This window comes from Phacochoerus africanus, chromosome 1 (genome assembly GCF_016906955.1).
Source record: "Phacochoerus africanus isolate WHEZ1 chromosome 1, ROS_Pafr_v1, whole genome shotgun sequence".
NCBI lineage: Eukaryota > Metazoa > Chordata > Mammalia > Artiodactyla > Suidae > Phacochoerus > Phacochoerus africanus.
Window position 1 is genome coordinate 275,633,108 of NC_062544.1, and position 22,144 is coordinate 275,655,251.

Genomic DNA, 22,144 nt, shown 5'->3' on the forward strand with positions numbered 1-22,144 from the left:
TAGGCTGGCCAGGCAGCAAGGCTCTTATCTCACCTCCTCTGCCCTCTTTTAAGATCAAGCATGTTTTTGTAGACCCAGGTCAGGAGTTGAGGGAGGAAACTGATGGAGTTAATGGAACCTGGTGGAGATTAGAAAGGAAGTCTTGCTTTGGGGCTCTTGGACGATTGGGCCTCTAACATGACTATTGATGAAATTTCCTTAACATGGTGCCCCAAATAGTATAAGCTTTTTTTTTTTTTTTTTTTTTTTGCCATTTCTTGGGCCGCTTCCGCAGCACATGGAGGTTCCCAGGCTAGGGATCGAACCGGAGCTGTAGCCGACCACCTACGCCAGAGCCACAGCAACTCGGGATCTGAGTCCACATCTGCGACTTACACCACAGCTCATGGCAATGCCGGATCCTTAACCCCCTGAGCAAGGCCAGGGATCGAACCCACAAGCTCATGATTCCTAGTCGGATTCGCTAACCACTGAGCCACGACGGGAACTCCCCAAATAGTATAAGCTTTATTCCATGGTGTGCCGTCTCTGTCTTCCCCTAGTGGGTGCTCTTCATGCCTTGGTTGTTTCATTACATTTCCTTTGAGGATATTACACGACCATGGCATTCAAAGCTAATAGTAGATTTTTCTACTTATGCACCCCCTCCCCCAACTTCAGTGATGCTACAGGGTGGGATCTGAGAAGAGGGGCCCTCAGATCCTTTTGGACAGAGATCTCCACCTAAAATACAAATGTAAGAGAGCCTCGTGGCTCCTGAAGGACCTTTTAAAAAAAATTATTAGGAGTTCCCATCATGGCTCAGTGGTTAACGAATCTGACTAGCATCCACGAGGATGCAGGTTCGATCCCTGGCCTCGCTCAGTGGGTTAAGGATCCTGTGTTGCCATGAGCTATGGTGTAGGTTGCAGATGTGGCTCAGATCCCATGTTGCTGTGGCCGTGGTGTAGGCTGGCAGCTACAGCTCTGATTCTACGCGTAGCCTGGAAACCTCCATATGCCACCAGTGCAGCCCTAAAAAAGACCAAAAAAAAAAAAATTAATTTTATGGCCACTCCTGTGACATATGGAAGTTCCCAGGATAGGGACTGAATCAAGTTGCAGCTGAGACTTCCGAGGTGGAACCACTGTACCCAGCCAGGGATCAAACCCACACCTCTGTGACCACCCGAGCCACTGCTGTTGGATTCTTAACCCACTGCGCTACAGCAGGAAGTCCCTGAAGGCCCTTCTAGGGCAGGTTTTGTGGGGGCTACTGGTGCAGGCTGGCCCAATGGGAAAGGAAATAGGGGTCTTTGTTCCCTTCTTTGTGAGGGTGAGCGTGGAAGGGTAGCGAGCAGAGAAAGAGAGGAAGAGGGTGGTTAAGCGAGGAAAAAAAAATCATATTAAAAAAACCCAAACAGGAGTTGCCTTTGTGGTGCAGCGGAAAGGAATCTGAGTAGGAACCATGAGGTTGTGGGTTCAATCCCTGGCCTCGCTCAGTGGGTTAAAGATCTGGCACTTTAGCCGTGAGCTGTGGTGTAGGGTGAGCTGTGGTTTAGGTCGCAGATGCGGCTTGGATCTGGCATTGCTGTGGCAGCTGTAGCTCCACTTAGACCCCTAGCCTGGGAACCTCCACATGTCGCAGGTGCTGCTCTCAAATAGACCAAAAAAAAAAAAAAAAAAAAAAAAATCCCAAACAAACCCAAAGCAAAAGAAGAGACAAAGGGTGTGAACACGTGGCCTTCCTGGTTGCTTTGCCCATCCCGATTTTGGTTCTGATGCTTTATTCCACACCAAAGCTGAAGAGTTTGAGTCATCTTCATGGCCTTAAAGCATTTTCAGAGCTCTCCTTGGCTGGGGTTCTATTTAGAAACACTCTCTCATTATACAGCTTAACCCAGTGACTGCTGGGAGAATTTTCAGCGGTGCCTCCTGACCTGTGGTGTGTGAGCAATTTCTTGGACTCACAGCCCTATCCCACCCCATGTTTCTCCTCTCTGGAACTTTCCTCCAGCTTTCACAAGAGCCCTGGCTTTGCAGGTGGAAACAGGTGAGCGTCAAGGAGAAAACACAGTCAATGAGATTAGCTGTAAATCCTTCTCGTTAGAAGGTTGCAAGGGTTTTGTTCTCCCATCTCCCAGCCACAGCCCCTTTCTGACTGCACCCCGTGGGCTGAGTCTTCTGTTTAGGGACCAGAACCATAATATTTACATTGATATTCGAAGGAGGAGCCAGGCTCTTCATTCTGCGATCCACAGCCATGGAGGAAAGTTATCAGATGAAGACCAAACACGAACAGCTCTCTAATGACCTGTCAGTTGCTGTATCTGGAAGATCAAAAGTAAACACAGCACAAAAGGCAGAATGGACCCGGCGTGGCTTCAGATGCACCGGGCTCTTTCTTCTTCCCCCGCTGCCTTAATCAGCCAGGAACAAAGCAGTGCTAGGCGGTCATTTAGTCTCGTTCTCATTGCTATCTTTCTGGCGTTAGTTTTTCCTGCCAACACTCAGCGTTGTCTAAACCGGTGGGTGTATTTCTCCCCCCCTCCCCGCTTCAAATCACCATCTGTTGCTGCTTGCACTGGGAGCATTTTTAAGAGACTTGCTTGAAATGAAAACAGTCGGAAAAGTCAGCTCTAACTGGTGGGATTGCATGTCACCTGGGGTGACACCAACGCCAGCCAGAGAAAATCAATCTTCCTTTGGCTTGTCCCCACTTGGCCACCTGGAAGCCAGCAGGCTGACGCCAAGGATTCCTGCCTGTTTTCTCCCCCTGCCTTAATCCTAGAAAGCGAAGGCTGTTTTTTTTCCTGGATGACTCATTTCCAAGATTTGATGAAAATATGTTTCGGTTCAGCATACTTTTTAGCTCTGGCTGGATTCAACTGTGAGGCCTGATAGAAAATGTTTCCAGTTCCACAAGGGAACCACCGCCTGACATTCTTTTGTCTTGAGACCCACATCCAGAGGTTATGGTTCGCAGCTGCTGGGTTTCCTCTTGGATGCGAAATGATGTGTGAGCTTGAGACCGTGTTTCCTGTCCTGCTGCCTTCCCCTCCCCCTCTTCTCCTTCATTTCCACAGTTTTCTAATTCGGAGCCGGTTTTGTCCTCTCCTCTTTGCAGACTTTGGTTTGAGCAACTGTGCAGGGATCCTGGGCCACTCAGACCCGTTCAGCACGCAGTGTGGCAGCCCCGCATACGCCGCGCCCGAACTGCTGGCCAGGAAGAAATACGGCCCCAAAATCGATGTCTGGTCCATGTGAGTTATCGAGCTTCTAAGAGTGCATGTTCCCTCCTGCTGTCTGCGTCCTCCCTGTCTTACGAAATGACCTTTCAGTATTTGATGAGCATCAGTTATAGGCTCAGGGCTCTATATCCAGGGGTTCTTTGGGGGTCCCACTTTCCACCTCTGCTCTTTCTGTATTTTCTTTTGTCTTTTTGCCTTTTCTAGGGCTGCCCCCACGGCATATGGAGGTTCCCAGGCCAGGGGTCCAATCCAAGCTGTAGCCACCGGCCTACGCCACAGCTCACAGCAACGCAGCATCCTTAACCCACTGAGCAATGCCAGGGATCGAACCTGCAACCTCATGGTTCCTAGTCAGATTTGTTAACCACTGAGCCACGATGGGAACTCCTCTTTCTGTCTTTGCTCCACCAACTGCCTGAGAGGCCTTCGTTCCAGTTCCCTCAGGTGCTGGGGGAGAGAGAAACAGCCTATACTCCTCGAGATCATGGCCTGGCTGCATGAGTCACTTGTGCCCTTTCCCAGTTTAAAATCTCCCAAAGCTGGAGTTCCTGTTGTAGCTCAGCGGGTTAAGAATCCGACGAGGATCCATGAGGATACGGGTTGGATCCCTGGCCTTGCTCAGTGGGTGAAGGATCCGGCATTGCCGTGAGCTATGGTGTAGGTCACAGAAACAGCTCGGATCTGGCATTGCCGTGGCTGTGACGTAAGGCCGGCAGGTGCAGCTCTGGTTCAGCCCCTAGCCTGGGAACCTCCATACGCGACAGGTGCAGCCCTAAAAACCAAACCAAAACATAAAATCTCCCAAAGCTTTCCATCAGCGTCTGCATAAAACCCACCCTGGGTGCCTGGCCACACTCCTGGTGGGCCTGCCCACCTGCCTCCGCTTCTTTACCTACCATCCCACCCTCTGCTCCGAGTTCTTCAGATCCACTGGCCTCCGCTTGGTCTTCCTTACCTCTGGGCTTTGCAGCCCCTATTTCTTTCTTTTATTGAGGTGTGGTTGACGTACAACTAGAAAGATATATCATCCTAGTTTCAGGTGTGCAACACAGTGATTCAACGTATGTATGTATGATTCAATACATTCAGCATATTCAATGTATATGTTCTAAGACCTGATCATCACAGTAAGTCAGTCTAGTCACCACCTGTCACCATCCTTGCCCACATTCCCAATGCTGTACGTTACCTGCCCATGACTTCTTTATAACTGGACGTCTGTTCTCTTAATACCCTTCGCCTATTTTGCTCAACCCCCCCATGTCCTTCCCTGCTGGTGAGCACTTACTGTTGCTTTTGCCTGGTATGCCAGTTCCTGGCTCTTCAAGTGGCCCGTCCATTCCCACATCCCGGGGTTAATCCAGTGTCCTCTCTGCAGAGTCCCTCTCTTGTTCCAAGGAGATTTCAGTACCTGGCACGAAGCCTGGGCTGGAGGGGAAGGAAGGAGGGAGGGAGGGAAGGAGAAAAAGGAGAGGGAAGGGAGGAGGGAGGGAGAGACCGGAATTTCACCCAGGTGAACAGCAGCTGAAGGATCGGGGCTGAGGCTGGCACAGGAAGCAAACCCAGGGCAGGGAGCCAGGGAGGGGGTTTCGGGAAATTCTGGTTGGAGAAGATTGAGAGTTCCCAGAGATGAGAATGTGAATCTGAGGGCATCAGAATCCCCGGAACTTTTCCAGAAAGGGCTAGCTCTGCTCGGCGTCTTCAGCCGGGGGTGAGACAAGTTGGGGGCGGGGGGGGGGGAATGGATCAGCTGGGTGCTTGGCGGTGACTGTCCCCTTTGCTCCTCAGGACAGTCTCTGAGGCCGTTTCTTACCCTCTTTTTCATGGACAGGAGGGAGGCTCGGTGGTTAGCACCTCCCAGAGCCACACAGCCTGCGAGCTGTGCTTGGCACTCAAGGCTTTTCATGCCTCCGCCTGAGCTCCTGGTTTTTTCCACCTCTCACGAGGAGGTGTGAACCTTGCAGATGGGGAGAGAGTGGCCTGGCTGCTGACTGGCTGGGGCCACCAGGGAGGGGCGGCGGGAAGCAGAGGCAGAGGACACGTTCTTCTTGAGGTGCTCTGGGTGGTTTGACTGGCCCTGCGCTCTTTCTGTGCTGCGCCCAGATGCACCTCAGAATCCTTCTCAACACAGCCCTCCCCGTGGCCAGCAGCGGTGGATCAGAGTCAAGATGCAGGTGAGATCCATTCTTGGTCTCATAAGCGGCTGGCGCATAATCTGCCCTTAATAAATATTTATTTATTAATAGATGGACATGAAAGTTTGAATCTGTAACCTGGAGAACGGGGCATCTGAAAGACCAGGGGCTTCCAAGGGCATCTCACAACTGTGGCAACAGGGAACAGGGAGGGCGACATAATGATCAAAGGGAAAGAGAGGGCGGTAGGTTGGAGAGGAGGTGACAGGTTGCTCCTGAGGTCCTGCTCTCCAGGCGCCTGGACAATGTAGCGTCATCACCGGTTGTCATGGTGATGAGGCTCTGCCTGTGTAAGGGGGACCCTTTCCAGTCCAGGACTGACAAAGCAGGCATCTCTGCAAAGTCTAGGGATGCTGGTAGCAGGAAGGAGCCTGTGGACTGTCGGGAGAGTGCCTGGCCTTATAGCCAGCATGGGACTCTCATCTCTTTGTGCGAACGGTAGGATGGGAACAACGCATTTATCCGGTTTGGGGAAATACAGAGGGAAATGAAAAGCACAGCTGGCACAAAAGGCAGCAGCGAGGAGAGTCATTATTCAGCTCTGACTTTGTTCCTGCCCCTCCTTCTATGTCCCTTGACCTGGGAAAAGAATCCACTTTTAAGGACCACAGCCGCTCCTTTTTTTAGTCTCAGCCCCGTGATTAAGAGGAAGGGACTCAGCAAGTTCCCGTGGTGGTGCAGAGGAAACGAATCTGACTAGTACCCATGAGAACGTGGGTTCGATCCCTGGCCTTGTTCATTGGGTTAAGGATCTGGTGCTTCTGTGAGCTGTGGTATAGGTCGAAGATGTGGCTTGGATCCTGAGCTGCTGTGGCTGTGGTATAGGCTGGCAGCTGTAGCTTCGATTCGACTCCTGGCCAGGGAACTTCCATATGCTGTGGGTGTGGCCCTAAAAAGCAAAATAAATAAATAAGTAAATAAAGAAATAAAGGGACTTGGGGAGTTCCTGTTGTTCCTCATTGGGTTAAGAAACGGATTAGTACCCATGAAGATGCAGCCTCGCAGATGCAGCTCGGATCTAGTGTTCTTAGGCCAGCATCTGCGGCTCTGGTTTGACCCTGAGCCCAGGAACTTCCATATGCCACAGGTGCAGCCCTAAACAAAAAAACAAACAAACAAAAAAAGGGACTTGGTCCTTTGCCACCTGCTGTGTCCCCTTCCATCCAGCGACTGTTCAGAAGTCCCGGTAGCATCGGAGGAGGGGAGGTGGGGGGAAAGCTGCAGGAGTGAGAGAGTGAAGACAGGGTGCCTGGATGCTTGCCTCCCTCTCACCCTGGATGCTGGCCTCCCTTCTCACCTTGGATGCTGGCCTCGGGGTGCTGGGGGCAGCTGGACACTTCTTTGCTAACTTCCACTTCATTGCATTTCTTTCCAAGAAGGTCATGGGCAGCTGAAGATCACCTGAAAGCTCTAATCAAGCCTCATTCTTAATCATGCTGCTGTCGATTGATGTACATAAAAGCCTTTGATGAGGGGGGCAATGCCCAAGGACTCCGGCCTTCTGCCGATCATGGCAAAGCCCTGGAGGCCCACGTGGAATGTCCAGGTAGACCAGCAACCCCAGCGTCCAAGTCCCTGTTCTGGTGCCCGTGCTGAGACGGAGTAAATTCTTACTCTTGCTCAGCCGTGGAGGATCCCGTTTTATTCTTTTTTGGAAACGAGGTTTCCTAGGAGCCCTCTGTGTTCGCTGACTCTCTGGAATGTTCCCTAGGGGGTGAGACCACATGACCCGCACCTAGGTCACAGGATGGTAGACACCAGGCCCTTTTTAGAAGCTGTGGATAAAGCTTTGAAAAAACACAAAAGGAAGCTACGTGAGCCACGTGTTGGCTGACTAGAGATTTGTTCACTCGGCAGATATTTGTGGGGCCAGGCACTGTGCCGAGTGCACAGTGGTGAGTCTCGCAGCCTTGGTCCTATAATGACCTTCGTTAACCCTCACGTGCCTCCCGCTGAGTGACCAGCAGCGTTCCAAAGGCTTTGCGTGCTTTCGAGCATCTCATCTGCCTAACGACGCTTTGAGGGGGGTGCTCTGTTGTCCCACTCTACAGATAAAGACACTGAGGCACCAAGAGCCGTAGACACTTGCCCAGCTAACACAGCTGGTGTGTGACAGAGCCAGGTGGTTTGACACTGGAGTCGGCCTTTCATCATCACCTTGTACTGCTTCTTCGATGTTGTACTTACAGCGTTTACATTCTAGGTGGGCAGACAGATGATTTTTTTTTTTTTTTTTTTAGCTCCCTGTGACATATGGAAGTTCCTGGGCCAGGGATCGGATCTGAGCTGCAGTTGCGACCTCTGCTGCAATTGTGGTAATGCTGGGTCTGTAACCCACTGTGCAGGGTCGGGGTATGAACCTGCGTCCCAGTGCTCCAGAGATGTGACTGATCCCATTGCACCACAGTGGGTACTCCAACAATGTTTTAAGAAGCTACACACTCAATGCAGTAACAGCTGTGGAGGAAGTGGGTGGGATGTAAGGAACGAGGGTGGGAGTGGCCTCTTGAAAAGACCTCAAAGCAGAGTTCCCGTCGTAGCTCCGTGGAAATGAATCTAACTAGCACCCATGAGGATGCAGGTTCGATCCCTGGCCTCGCTCAGTGGATGAAGGAACTGGCGTTGCCATGAGCTGTAGTGTAGGTCACAGACGGGGCTCCTACATTGCTATGGCTGTGGCATAGGCTGGTGGCTACAGCTCCAATTCGACCCCTAGGCTGGAACCCTCCATATGCCGTGAGTGTGGTCTTAAAAAAAGAAGACCTCAAAGCCGAATCCTAAGGACGAGAAGAATCAGCTGTGGGAAGACGTCTGTGTGGGCGGGGCAAGGCGGGACAGGATGCGTGAAGGTTCTTTAGTGGGTGTAGGAAGGGGTTTGAATTTTGCCCTAAGGGTAGTGAGAGGCCTTTGGACAACTAGAAGCAGGTGGGTAACAAACTGTTGTGGATTGACTTGTGTCCCACCACAAAAAGGTGCGTTGGAGTCCCAACCCCCAAGACCTTGGAATGTGACCTTACTTGGAGATCGGGTCTTTAACCCAGTATGACTGTCTCCCCATCTAAAGGGGAAATTTGGACACAGAGAATCACAGGGAGAACAGCATGAGAAGAGGAAGGCAAGGGTTAGGATGATGCATCTACAAGCCAAGGAACCAGAGATGGCCAGCAACCTGCCAGAAGCTCGGGGAGCAGCGAGGAACAGATTCCCCCTCATTGCCCTCGAAAAAGAAACTATGGCAACAACCTTCATCTTAGACTTGGACCCTCTGTGCCTGTGAGATAATAAATTTCTGTTGTCTAAGCTTTTCAATCTCAGGACAGGTCAAAGGTGAGTAGGCACTCCCCCCCTGCAGATCCCAAGAGCCATTCTCCTTCCCAGTGAGCAGGACCTATTTCCTTTACTGCATAAGAGCACTCACTGACAAATGGAATGGACTAACGGAAGTCGTGGCCACCCCTCGCACCTCTTGCCCACCAGTGGTGTACGCCTCCCCCAGCTCCCCCAGCAGGGGTCATCAGATGGTCAGACCATAAAACCAAAGTCTCCATCATGGCTGTCCCCTCTAGGCAATACCTTATTGGCTGCCGGAAAACCAGAAACAAATGAAAACCACAAATATGTAGAATTTTGTTGACATGATGGTGGAAGAGTCCTCAAAGTAGGAAAGAACAAACTTTGGTGCAGAAGCACTTTTCAAGAGGCCTCTGGGTCACAGAGGCTCATGTCTCGGTGGGTAAAGCAGATCACATGGCCAAGCCCAGAGTCAAGACGAGAGATGGACTTCACTCCTTGTTGTGGGGAGTGGCAACAAGTTTGTGGCACTTTTTTTTTGGTAATCGAACACACTTATCTGCTGCTATGGACTGCCTGGTGTCTCCCCACTGAGCTCCCTGCCCCCTCCCAAAATTTACATGTTTTAGCCCTAAGTCCCAGGGTGATGGTATTTGGAGGTGGGGCCTTTGGGCGGTCATGAGGATGGAGTCCTCACGAGAGAATTGGTGTCTTGTAAGAAGGGACTTCAGGGAGCTTGCTCGCATCCTGACATGTTGGGACACAGGGAGACGGTGGCTGTCCACAAGCCAGGAAAAGAGATCTCATCAGAAAGAGAGCTGCCGGCACCCTGATCCGACTTCCGGTCTCCAGAACGGTGAGAAAATAAACTTCCGGTGGTTCATACCCTGCCTGGGTATTTTGTTATGGCAGCCTACCTTGATCAAGATACCTGCTTGTAGGTGACCTGGAAGGCTCACCTGAACACAGATAGAGCAGAGGGTCAGGAGGCACAGTGCAAAGAGCATGTGAGCCTGCTCAGCTGGGTTACATGCAAGAAGGAGGAGAGTTTCATCTGCTTGTGAGAGTGGAGGTGGAGTTTGCCAGGGTGGAGAAGAGGAGGGAACAGCCTGTGCAAAGGCGGAAAGGTGTGAAAAGCCTGATTCTTCTTGCTTTCCCTCTTGGAGAAAACACAACGGAGCCTTCTTTGAGAGATTAATTTTCCACTGCATTGCGGTGTTGTATCTGAGATACTGGTTAGATTTCTTTTTGGTGCCCATGGCTTTGCTGGCAGAGGGCACCAAGAAGATTTAATTTTAAAGGCTGTTTAAAAAAAGAGAGTGAAAGTGGGACCAATTTTCTCCCTGGGTCTGACACTCTTATTATAAAACATGCCTTTTTATTGCTCTGAAACAACAACAGAATGAAAAGTTTACTTCCAAAATCAAAAGGAAACTCCGTTCTCCAGAGGTGGTATTGTTTTTTTTGTTTGTTTTGTTTTTTGTTTTTTTGCTTTTTTTTTTTTGGACCTTGGCAGACAGATGGGGCCTTTCTGCAAGAGTTCTGAGGCTGACTTAGGATGAAACCTGGCTTATCATTCAAGGAAACCTTGGGAGAAAAGGCTCTTCCCCACAAATTGGGGCCCCAGGATCCTCCTCTTCTAGTGAATCAATGGAAATGGAAAATGCCATGTGCCATCTTTTCAGTGGTTATTGTTTTCCTATTTGGACCATGTATGAATATCCTAAAAATCATTCACTTCTTTCCTTGAATTCGTATACATGAAATACCTATTGCTCCATCTCCAGTGAATTTTGAAATTTCAGACACAAAAGTAAAATGGTCCTTCTGGTGCAGTGAACCTCTTTTATTGCTAATTGACTTTTCCTCGGAGTGGCATATATGCTAATTGCAAAGAAAAACTTTAAGGCAGATGTATTTTTAAATGAAACAAATCAGAATTAACTTAATTTTCAGGATATTACCGTGCTCTTTCAGGGACTTCTGTGAATCTCTAAGGAGAGGAAGAATAGAAATGGAGCGTTCTATTCCCCAAAGAGTTTAAAATGCACCATTTTTTCACCAAAGCAGCTCTTGGTGGGGAAGCATTTGTGTGCAGACTTGGTGCTTGGTGGAGTGTCATGCACAACACACCCACAGCATCTTCTCAGGCTCACCAAGTCTGTTTTCACTTTGCGGGAATGACCTCTGTCCCAGCGCTGTCCCTTTGGGTAGACCAGTTGGCCGAGGGGCGCCGTCTTGTATCCAGTCTTCCTCTCTCCATAAAGACCTAGGTGTTCTGGAGGCAGAGTGGGAGAATTTGTTCCAGTCCTCAGACCCTGTTTTGTAAAAGTACCATCGGACACCTTCAGCTACTTCCAGGGGTCAAATATGGAAGGATATGATTGTCCATTCAGACCTCCTTGAAACCCAGGATGTCAGGAGAAGCAGGCAGAAAGAGAAACCCAGTGGCTTCTTTTGGCTATTTTAGGGCTTTTGACTTTTTAAAAATTATTTATTTATTTACTTATTTATTTATCTGTCTTTTTAGGGCCGCACCCGAGGCACATGGAGGTTCCCAGGCTAGGGGTCCAATCAGAGCTGTAGCCGCTGGCATATCCCAGAGGCACAGCAACGCTGGCGACCTACAAGCCACTTCTGGTGACCTACACCACAGTTCACAGCAGCACTGGATCCTTAACCCGCTGAGCAAGGCCGGGGATTGAACCTGCAACCTCGTGGTTCCTAGTCAGATTCGTTTCCGCTGTGCCACGACGGGAACTCCTAGGGCTTTTGACTTTTAAAAGAGAAGCTTTCTTTAGCTTCTGAGATTTTTTTCAGTTATAAAATCCAAGGCTTTTTGTTTGTTTGTTTGTTTGTTTTTGTTTTTGTAGCTAGCATGTGCATTTAAAATAGAAGAGGAGAAGGAAGAAAGGAAAACGGGAAAAAAAAAATCCACAAGAAAACGATTTCTTGCTGAACACAGACCATTTTAATGGAGCAGGCTCCTGACGTTTGAGATTTTCCAAACGGGTGGATGAGTTCCCACGCTATTTTTAAGAGCTTAAATCGGAAGTTGTACTGGAAGTTGATACTGAAAGATGGAAGGCTGTTGCTTTTAGGAGGGGAGTTATTTTTAGGTTTGCCAAGGCAGTTTCTTGAAGAGTCGCACAGAAGCCAGTTGTGTCAACTCAAGGTTCCCTCAGCTGCACTCTGGTGTAAGGTGGGCTGCCCCCCGGCTCTGCGAGAACCCGTATTCACATCTTCCCCTGACACCAGTTGCTTTGTCCCTTGTGTCTTGTTAAAGTTGCTTGCTGACTTCTCCAGGGAGCTGTGACTTTATGTCTTTCCTTTCAGAGAAGTCCGGTGGTACCCCAGCTTTTCCTCCAGGGAATGTTTCTGTGTGTTGGACTGAATCTCAGGACCACCATTGGGCTCCTGATTTAATCCCGAAGATTCCACATTTAACATGTCCCAGGGCCCCTTCCTGGCTTCTTCCAGCGCCCTTTGGAGCGCTTTTCAGAGTGTTGTGCTTGGCCAGTCTCTCTGGATTTGCTTCCATCCATCAGTGACTCACCCTTATCTCTTTCTGCTCAGAAAACCTTGAATTATATTTGCTTGTTGCCCTCCTTCATCCCAGGGTCTCATTAATTGAAGTCTTCCTTTAAAACTATGTCTGTGGTTGGAATTCCTATTGTGGCTCATTAGTAACGAACCCAGCTAGGATCGAGGATGCGGGTTCGATCCCTTGTCTCACTCAGCGAGTTAAGGATCTGGCATTGCTGTGAGCTACGGTGCAGGTCAAAAATGTGGCTCAGATCTGGCATTGCTGTGGCTGTGATACAGGACGGCAGGTGCAACTCTAATTCGACCCCTAGCCTGGGAACTTCCATATGACGTGGGTGCTGCCCTAAAAAGACAAAAAAACAAAAACAAAAACAAAAAAACCCAAACCAAAAAACTGTGGTTCTTGGGGGCCCCATGTCTGCCATGGAAAAGCAAGAAAGCCCCTGGGCAATGTTTCAAAAGACACATCAGGAAATTCTGAACATGGTTTGAAACTCCTCCTCCTCCTAATTCTATGGGATTATGGAGGTTTATAAACCGCATTCCACATTTTCCCCTTGGTATTCTCACATACTTCTGAAATGTCAAAGGGAACAGATTTATCTTTATCTAGATATTAAATGTGTATGAAAATTAAGCTGCTCAGTCTGGCTTCCATTATACTCATTTTTCATTTTTATTTATGTATTTATTTGGCTTCACTGAGGCATACGGAAGTTCCCGGGCCAGGGATTGAACGTGTGCCTCAGCAGTGGCTTGAGCTACAGCAAGGCACACCCTGGATCCTTAACCACTAGACCACCAGGGAACTCCTGGTTTCCATTTAAAAATTTCCTATTTCATGTATGATTTTTTTAATGTATTTTTTTTCTTTTCCTAGCTGCACCTGTGGCACGTCGGAGTTTCCAAGGCTAGGGGGTGAATTGGCACTGCAGCTGCCGGCCACAGCCACAGCAATGTGGGATCTGACTATGCTGCAGCTTGTGGCAATGCCAGATCCTTAACCCCCTGAGTGAAGCTAGGGAGTGAACCTGCATCCTCAGGTTCTTAACCCCCTGAGCCACAATGGGATCTCCTGTGTATGACTCTTAATACAGATCTCCATTATTATTTGGCAATAGAGTCCAAATATATTGTAGATTTTATCTTTTTTTTTTTTTGGTGTTTTTGCCTTTTCTTGAGCCGCTCCCGTGGCATATGGAGGTTCCCAGGCTAGGGGTCGAATCGGAGCCTTAGCCGCCAGTCTATGCCAGAGCCGTAGCAACGCGGGATCCGAAGCGTATCTGCAACCTACACCACAGCTCATGACAATGCCAGATCCTTAACCCACTGAGCAAGGCCAAGGATTGAACCCGCAACCTCATGGTTCCTAGTTGGATTCCTTAACCACTGTGCCATGACAGGAACTCCCCGTATCTGTTGTTTTTAAAAGTTTTGTGATGAAACTATAGGCCACATTTATTAGGCCCTGAATTTATGCCAGGCACAGCATTCAGCACTTTCTGTGGCTTAGTTCATTTGACCCTCATGTAATCTGAGAGGTAGGTACTATTATTATCCATATTTTATAGATGAGAGACCCTGGATGAGAGAGCTGGGTCTCAGGCACTGAATTTATGCTGGAAGAAACTTCATATAGGTTTTAGAGTGGGTCCTCTGGTCTCGTATTATATCCACCAATCACCTTTCATTGGATCCTGGCCCCATTACCATAGCTTCCTTCCTCCTGTAGCTTGCTGCATTATTTTAGGCATCTTGCCTGTCACAGGATGCTCTGTGTCCTTGAAGATAAAGGGACATAGAGAAGGTCACAGGGCATTATTCCTCAGACATCAGGATCATCCAGTCTTCTTCTAAAGAAAGAACGTTCTTGGTAACCCCTCGTGCTGACGTGTTCCATTTATTTATTTATTTATTTGGGGGTGAAGGAGAAAAAAAAAATAGCTTTATTGCTTTGCCAGGTAAAGGAGGGTCACAGCAGGCTTATGCCTTAAAGACTGTGCCCCCTGCTCAGGAGAGACTGGGAGGTGGTTTTATAGTTTGGGGAGTGAAAAATAGGGCTGCAGAAGAGAATCAGGGTGGAGGCAGGCTTGCATTGTTTTCAAAGCTGGTGTTCAGTGGTCTGATGATCTTTCCAGAATAAAGAAGGCTTCCTTAACATCTTCCATTCATTGGGAGGTTTCCTTCCGGTGTCTGGACTCGCTCAGGTTCAGGTTCTTCATGCCTCCACGCAGAAGGAATTCAGCGAGAGACAAAGTGATAGGCAAGAAACAGATTTATTAAGATAGGATGCTTGGGAGAGATGCAAGCGGGCAGGCAAAGGAGGCAACTGCTGTTACTTTCATTTAAATTTTACTTAACTGTGCATGAATGTAAAGTTAAGCTCCTTTTATTTAGGGCCCTGTACAAATGAAAAACCAAAACTAGTTTACAAGTTAGGTCTAACCAAGCCAGAAAGAACCCCCAAATATTCAAATTAGCCACATTAAAGGCCTAGCCTCCTGTTTGTGGAAGCTGAACTGTTGTACATGGTCTGGGTGTGGTTCTCACTGCTGGGCACCAGCTCTTTGAGCCACTCAGGCCAATGATCATTTAATTTGCTCCTCATTTGTCACTCTCCCGGTGGCTTTTGACCTTAAACATGCTTTTGAACTCTCCGGTGCCCCACCCCCCAGAGTTTCTGATTCTGTAGGTCTGGGGTGGGGCCCGAGAGTTTGCATTTCTTTTTCTGTTTCTTTTTTTGCTTTTTAGGGCTGCACATGCAGCATATGGAAGTTCCAAGGCTAAGGGTCTCATGGGAGCTACCGCTGCTGGCCTACATCACAGCCACAGGAACCTGGGATCCGAGCCGCGTCTGTGACCTACACCACAGCTTACGGCCGCGCTGGATCCTTAACCCATTGAGCGAGGCCAGGGAACAAACCCGAGTCCTCATGGATACTAGTCAGGTTCTTTACCTCTTTACCACTGAGCCACGATGGGGAAGAGTTTGCATTTCTAACAAGTTCCCAGAGATGCTGCTGCTGGTCTGAGGACCACACTTCGGGAACCACCGCACTCTTTTAAACATTTTTTAAATTAAAGTTTAGTTGATATTCAATATCCTGTCAATTTCTACTGTACAGCAAGTGACCCAGCCATATATATATATATATGCTTGTGTGTGTCTTTGTGTATATATATATATATACACACATTCTTTTTCTCACATTATCTTCCATCACATTCTATTACATGTCATTGGATATAGTTCTCTGTGCTGTACAGCAGGACCTTATTGCTTATTCATTCCTTTTTTTTTTTTTTTTTTGCCATTTCTAGGGCCGCTCCCGGGGCATATGGAGGTTCCCAGGCTAGGGGTCTAATCGGAGATGTAGCCCCCAGCCTACATCACAGTCACAACAACGCCGGATCCTTAACCCACTGAGCAAGGCCAGGGATTGAACCTGAAACCTCACGGTTCCTAGTCAGATTCGTTAACCACTGAGCCATGACCAGAACTCCACTTATCCATTCTAAATGTGCAATAGTTTGCAGCTACTAACCCCAAACTCCCAGTCCATCCCACCCCCTGCCCCTCCTCCTTGGCAACCACAAGTTTGTTCTCTATGTCTGGGAGTCTCTTTCTATTTTGTAGACAGGTTCATTTGTGTCCTATTTTAGATTTCACCTAGAAGCGATATCCTATGATGTTTGTCGTTCTCTGTCTGACTTACTTCACTTAGTATGAGAGTCTCTAGTTCCATCCGTGTTGCTGCAGAGGGCATTATTTTGTTCTTTTTTACGGCTGAGTAGTATTCCATTTTGTATATGTACCACATCTTCTTAATCCATTCATCTGTCAATGGACATTTAGGTTGTTTCCGTGTCTTGGCTCTTGTGACACTTTCCTTCCCATAGATATAAACACAGAAACATCACTGACAAATTAAGTCCACCACAGCTCCTTTGTCTCATCAGCCTGTGATAAACAAGGTGCCATAGTGTGGCAAAAGGTATGTGCTGCTAAACACAAGTGCAAAAGCAAAATGCAAAAATGAAGTCAGGTGTGCATAGTGGAGGGTGACTGGGTTACATGGCAGTTATATGGCATATGGCATATATGTTATATGGCATATGGCAGTTATATGGCATATGGAGGTTCCCAGGCTAGGGGTCCAGTAGGAGCTATAGCTGCCATCCTACACCACAGCTGCAGCAATGCCAGATCTGAGCCGTATCCGCATCACGGCAACGCCGGATCCTTAACCTAATGAGCGAGGCCAGGGATCGAGCCCGCAACCTCATGGTTCCTAGTTGGATTCGGTTCTGCTGCGCCACGGTGGGAACGCCCCTTCTTTTTTTTTTATAACGATTTTTATTTTTTCCCTTATAATTGATTTACAATTGGCAATTTTCTACTGTACAGCAAAGTGACCTAGTCACACATATATCTGTATGCATTATTTTTCTCACTTTATCCTCCATCACAAGTGACTAGACATAGTTCCCAGTGCTGTACAGCAGGATCTCATTGCTTATCCATTCCAAAGGCAATAGTTTGCATCTATTAACCCCAAGCTCCCAATCCTCCCTACTCCCTCCCCCCTTTCTTTCTTTTCTTTTCTATTTCTTTGTTTTTGTCTTTTTCAGGCCACACGTGTGGCATATGGAAGTTCCCAGGCTAGGGGTCAAATCGGAGCTGCAGCCCCTGGCCTACACCACAGCCACAGCAGTGTCAGATCTGAGCAGCGTCTGTGACCTACACCACAGCTCATGGCAACACCAGATCCTTAACCCACTGAGCAAAGCTAGGGGTTGAACCGGCGTCCTCATGGATGCCACTTGGGTTCGCTCCCACGGAGCCATGGTGGGAACTCCAATCTCAACATTTTCTTATCCACTCTGGACTCACTACCTGAGGGATTGTGCTTATATTGACTTGTTGGTTGTCTGCCTTCACCCAACTCTTTAATCCAAGATGGCAGGTCATTGTCTAGTTCACCCCCTGCCCCCAGGCACCGGCATCTATGCCGGTGGAAAGCTAGTTTGCAAGCTTTTGTGGAATGAACATTGATATATTTGCTTCTCTAATTCAACTGAGTTACAGAGCAGGAACCAGCTCTTGGTGTCCGTTTCCGATTCTTCGGGAATGATTTCTGGCTGGAGCTGGTGGGCTCGGTACCTGTCCTTGTCTGGAGCATTGTGATTCAGAGGCACTTCAGTGGAATTGAGCCCCAGGGGTCTTTATTTCAGCCCGTCTCATTGGATTTGTTTTGACTGGAGTTCCTGTTGCCTGTTTTTAAAACATATTCCCTGGGGCATTTTTGAGCACTTGAGACCTCTTAGCAGGCAAGGCATTTCATCCCCATCAGGAAATCTCATCAAAATGATATTAAGTTTGCACATCGGGAAAATAAAAGTCCTCCAAGAGATGTTGCTGTTCTCTAGTTTGGCTCCGGAGATAAGCAGTTAAGCCCATTCGGAAGGTATTTTGACCACATCTGAGATATTGGGCCGGGGCTGGGTGGCAGAAAAAATAAAAGTGGGAAGGAGCCTCCCCCCACCCCCCCACCCCTGCCACTGGAGGAATTTCTCTGGTTACAGGCCAAAACTGAATTCAAGGGAAGAGTAAACCCCAGTTTGAGGTATGAGGCTTTCATTTCAAAGGGCTGAGTGGTAACCAGGCCCCATGGCCGGGCTGTGTCTTGCCCTCCCCTGTAAGGTCATGCTGTGGATTTTTTGGTCTGGTCCCCTCCCGGCTTCACCTTGTAAACCGTACTTGGACAAGCACATCATGGCAGAAGAGCTGCTTTTATTCGAGGTCCTACCATCCTCCAGGTATTGCTCACCTCATTTGGTCTGGACTCCCTTCCAGAAAGAAGGGAGGGGGTTTCCTCTCCCCGGGGTCTCGCTGTTGAAGCTATTTTTTTTTTCTAATTTTTTTTTGCTTTTTAATGCCCCACTCGTGGCCTATGGAGGTTCCCAGGCTGGGGGTCTAATCGGAGCTACAGCTGCAGGCCTACACCACAGCCACAGCAATGCCAGATCTGAGCCGCATCTGAGACCTACACCCCAGCTCACGGCCACACCAGATCCTTAACCCACTGAGCGAGGCCAGGGATCGAACCCCCAACCTCATGGTTCCTAGTTGGGTAGTTTGTTGAAGCTCTTTAAACCGCTCTCATGGCCACCGACCAAATCGCTGCAGTGGTGTTTCCACCCACGCCGCTCAACGTTTGCTGTTTTAATGCAGAACTGAGGTTCCAGAAAATGACTGAGGAGAGGTGCCGAGGTGGATGTGACAAGGACAGGACTGCAGCTTCCACCCCCAAAGAGTCATCCTCTGCCCCCTCCCCCAGAGTCTTCTTCTGGTCTCACGCTTTGGTGTTTCTCTTTTCAGAGGTGTGAACATGTATGCCATGCTGACCGGGACCCTGCCTTTCACGGTGGAGCCCTTTAGCCTGAGGGCTCTGTACCAGAAGATGGTGGACAAGGAAATGAACCCCCTTCCCACCCAGCTCTCCACAGGTACTGCACCTGCCACTCCGATTCAGGGTCCAGGGCTGCTCTCCAACCACCACTGCTGTATCTGTTTTGCAGCGTTAGGACGACCCTGTGATTGTACTGTGTCTCTTCCTAGTACTGAAACTAAGTCTCCAGAAACAGTTGGGGGAGTTCCCGTTGTGGCTCAGTAGGTTAAGGACCCAACGAGTATCCAAGAGGAGGCAGGCTCGATCCCTGGCCTCGCTCAGTGGGTTAAGGATCCAGCATTGCTGTGGGCTGCGGCGAAGGTTGCAGAGGCAGCTCGGATCTGGCATTGCTGTGGCTGTGTCTGCAACTACAGCTTCGATTAGACCCCTAGCTTGAGAACTTCCCTGTGCCGCAGGTTTGCCCTAAAAGGAAAATAAAGAGAGAGAGAGAGAGAGACAGTTGGGTTTCTCATCTCCAAGGAGGCACTCCCTTCATCTCCCATCAATCCTTTCCTTTTCTGTTATAATTCTGAACCCCTAACTTCTTCCCCCCTCCTTCTGCACAAAACCCATTGAAAGGATTGTATGTCCCCCACTGGAAAAATAATTGCAGGTTGGATTGTTTTAAAACTCAGCATATCATAATCTTGACTTTGAAAAGAACGTTTATTATTGCATTTCTATTGTATCTTCCATAGTCAGTTCACTGTAAAGAACTCTGAGTTTCATTTGAGTTCAGTCTAAGATTTGTTTTGCAATGTGAGTTTTTGAGCCTGTACCAAAGCTTTTAAACATATATAGGTTTGGTTACTTGACTGGACTGCATCATCAGGTGTGTTTGGAAAGGACACTCAGACTTCAGCAGGGTCACATTTCAGTAAACAGTTTGTAATAAGGTCTGGTTTCAGATCCAGTACTTCAGTACAATTTGTTCTTTTGTTGGGTTCACAATTCACCTCCAGTTCCTGGCCTCAGCTTGGCCTTGACGGTCATTTAATTGGCTCCTTCGAATAAACTCAGCTTCACTGAGATAAGGCATGTGGCCAAAAATGAAAAAAAAAAGGAGTAATTATTTAATTTCAGCTTATGAGGCATGGTTAAAATATAGCATTTTTGCTTTACTACTATTAGGGTGTTTTTTGGTTTTTGTTTTCCTTTTGAGTTTGTAGAGCATTCCTGAAGCTGACCTGGACTTTATGCTTGCCAAGTGGCATCCACGCTGAAATGTACTCTTATAATTATCTGATTTGGTTCATACTTTCACCTCTGCTCGGGAGAGTGGACTCTGGAGGCTGAAAGCAAAGCAGGCATTATGGACTTGGGAAGATGAATGACGGTTCTGTCCTCGTAAAAGGCATAGTTCTTCACTGAGAGCCATCACTCCTGGAGTTAGAAAATGTGCAAGATGTTGACTGAATTGTTACGTTTAGGTTTTGCAGCTTTGCTGCCATGAAAGCACATTCATTCATTTTGTATTTCATATTCATTCACTTATTCCAGGAATAAGTGAATGGGCAATAACTCTGGGCGTTCGCTCTGTGCTGGGAATACTCTAGGCACCAGGAAGACAAAACAAACAGTCTCTACCCATATGGAGCTTACATATCAGCAGGGGAGGCAAAAAATAAACAGATCAAGTGCTCTAAAGAAATAAGATAAATCTGGATAAGAGGATAGAAAGAGTAAAGACAGGGCTGGTTTTTTTTTGTTTTTTGTTTTTTGTTTTTTTTTGTTTACCAATTAAGATTTTTGAAAACCTTCTTATTGTGACGTAATTGTGTATTCACAGGCAGTCCTAAGAAATCGTGCAGCGAGATCCATTTATCTCTCACCCAGTTTCCCCCATTGGTACAATCTTAGATAACTGTAGTTTAATATCACCACCCAGTGGAGTTCCCATGGTGGCGTAGTGGTAATGAACCCAACCAGGATTCGGGTTTGATCCCTGGCCTCGCTCAGTGGGTTAAGGATTGGACATTGCCGTGAGCTGTGGTGTAGGTCGTAGGGCTTGGATTGGGCGATGCTGCGGCTGTGACTGTGGCTGTGGCTGGCAGCTGCAGCTCTGATTTGACCCCTAGTTTGGGAACATCCATATACCGCAGGTGTGGCCCTAAAAAGATACACACACACACACACACACACAACATCCATTATTAAAATCCATTTATCTTATTCAGATGTACATGCACTTGTTTGTGTATGTTGGTATGTATTTAGTTCTGTGCAATTTCATCACACATGTAGGTTCATAGGCTACTTATACAGTCATGATACGGAACAGCTCATGACCAGGATTCCATGTCCTACCCTTCTATAACCACAGCCAGCTCCCTGCTTCCCACCTTCCTAACCCTCAGCCACCACTAATCTGCTCTCTAACTCGATTCAAAAATGCTATATATTTATATATTGCTTTTTTCCATTCAGCATAATTCCTTTGCGATCCATCCAAACTGTTGCCTGTATCAATCCTTTGTTCCTTTTTTTTTGGCTGAGTAGTAGTCCATGGTAAGAGACACCATAGTTTAAATATTCATTCATTGAGAGACATTAGGTTGTTTCTAGTTTCTGGAGACTGTGATTAAAACTCCTGTCAACATTCATATACAGCTTTTTGTGTAAACATGTTTTCATTTCTCTGAGATGAATGCCTAAGAGTGAAATCCCTGGGTTGTATAGTAAGCATACTTAGTTTTGTAAGGAACTACTACACTCTTGTCCTGAGTGGCTGTACCACTTTGTGTTCTCTGGCAGTGCGTGAGTGATCCGGTTTTTCTGCATCCTTACTAGCATTTGATACCCTCACTATTTTTTATTTTAGACATTCTGATAGAGGTCTAATGATACCTCATTATGATAACAAATAAGATGTAATATTTACAAATGAATGGACTCTTTTAAGGTAGCCTCTTTAAGAGTTCTAGAATCATAAATACTGCCATCTTTCAGAGTGATTTGAAAGTTCTTCTTATGGTTCAAAGCCTGTTTTGTCCTGAGTGGCCCAATACAAAGAATAGTACGAAGGTGTTTGTACCCTCATGCCTGGAAAAAGCAGACAATACTCATGCTGAATCCCAGTCCCAAGGAGCTGGAACTGCTTCTCGCTGTATCAGTCGGTATAGCCCAGGTTATGCCGCAGTAACAAACATCCCCCAGATCTCAGTGGCATGAGGCAACAAAGGTTCATTTTTCATTCATGCTACTTATCTATGGAGAGTTGGATCAAAGGTTTAAGGGTTCTGCTCATCCTAGTCAGTCGAGGTTCCAAACAGATGGGGCAGCCACCATGCAGAGGGAGAGAGAAATTTAGGAGCTCTCCTGTCAGTGATGAAATCTCCCACCAACATTCCACTCATAACTCCTAACTTTCTAAAACATGGCACATGGGCTCATCCAGCTAAAGGAGCTACCATGTGTCTAGAAGGCAGAA

At 47.7% G+C, this 22,144-nt stretch overlaps 1 protein-coding gene across 1 annotated transcript in view; it reads left to right on the top strand.

The window, feature by feature from the left end:
- HUNK (hormonally up-regulated Neu-associated kinase) overlaps positions 1-22,144 on the top strand; it is a 137,232-nt gene that overhangs the window by 73,442 nt on the left and 41,646 nt on the right. Inside the window, exons 4-5 of the mRNA XM_047795431.1 lie at positions 3,107-3,242; positions 18,645-18,772. Coding sequence (XP_047651387.1) covers positions 3,107-3,242; positions 18,645-18,772 — 264 coding nt within the window. The remainder of the gene's footprint in view (positions 1-3,106; positions 3,243-18,644; positions 18,773-22,144) is intronic.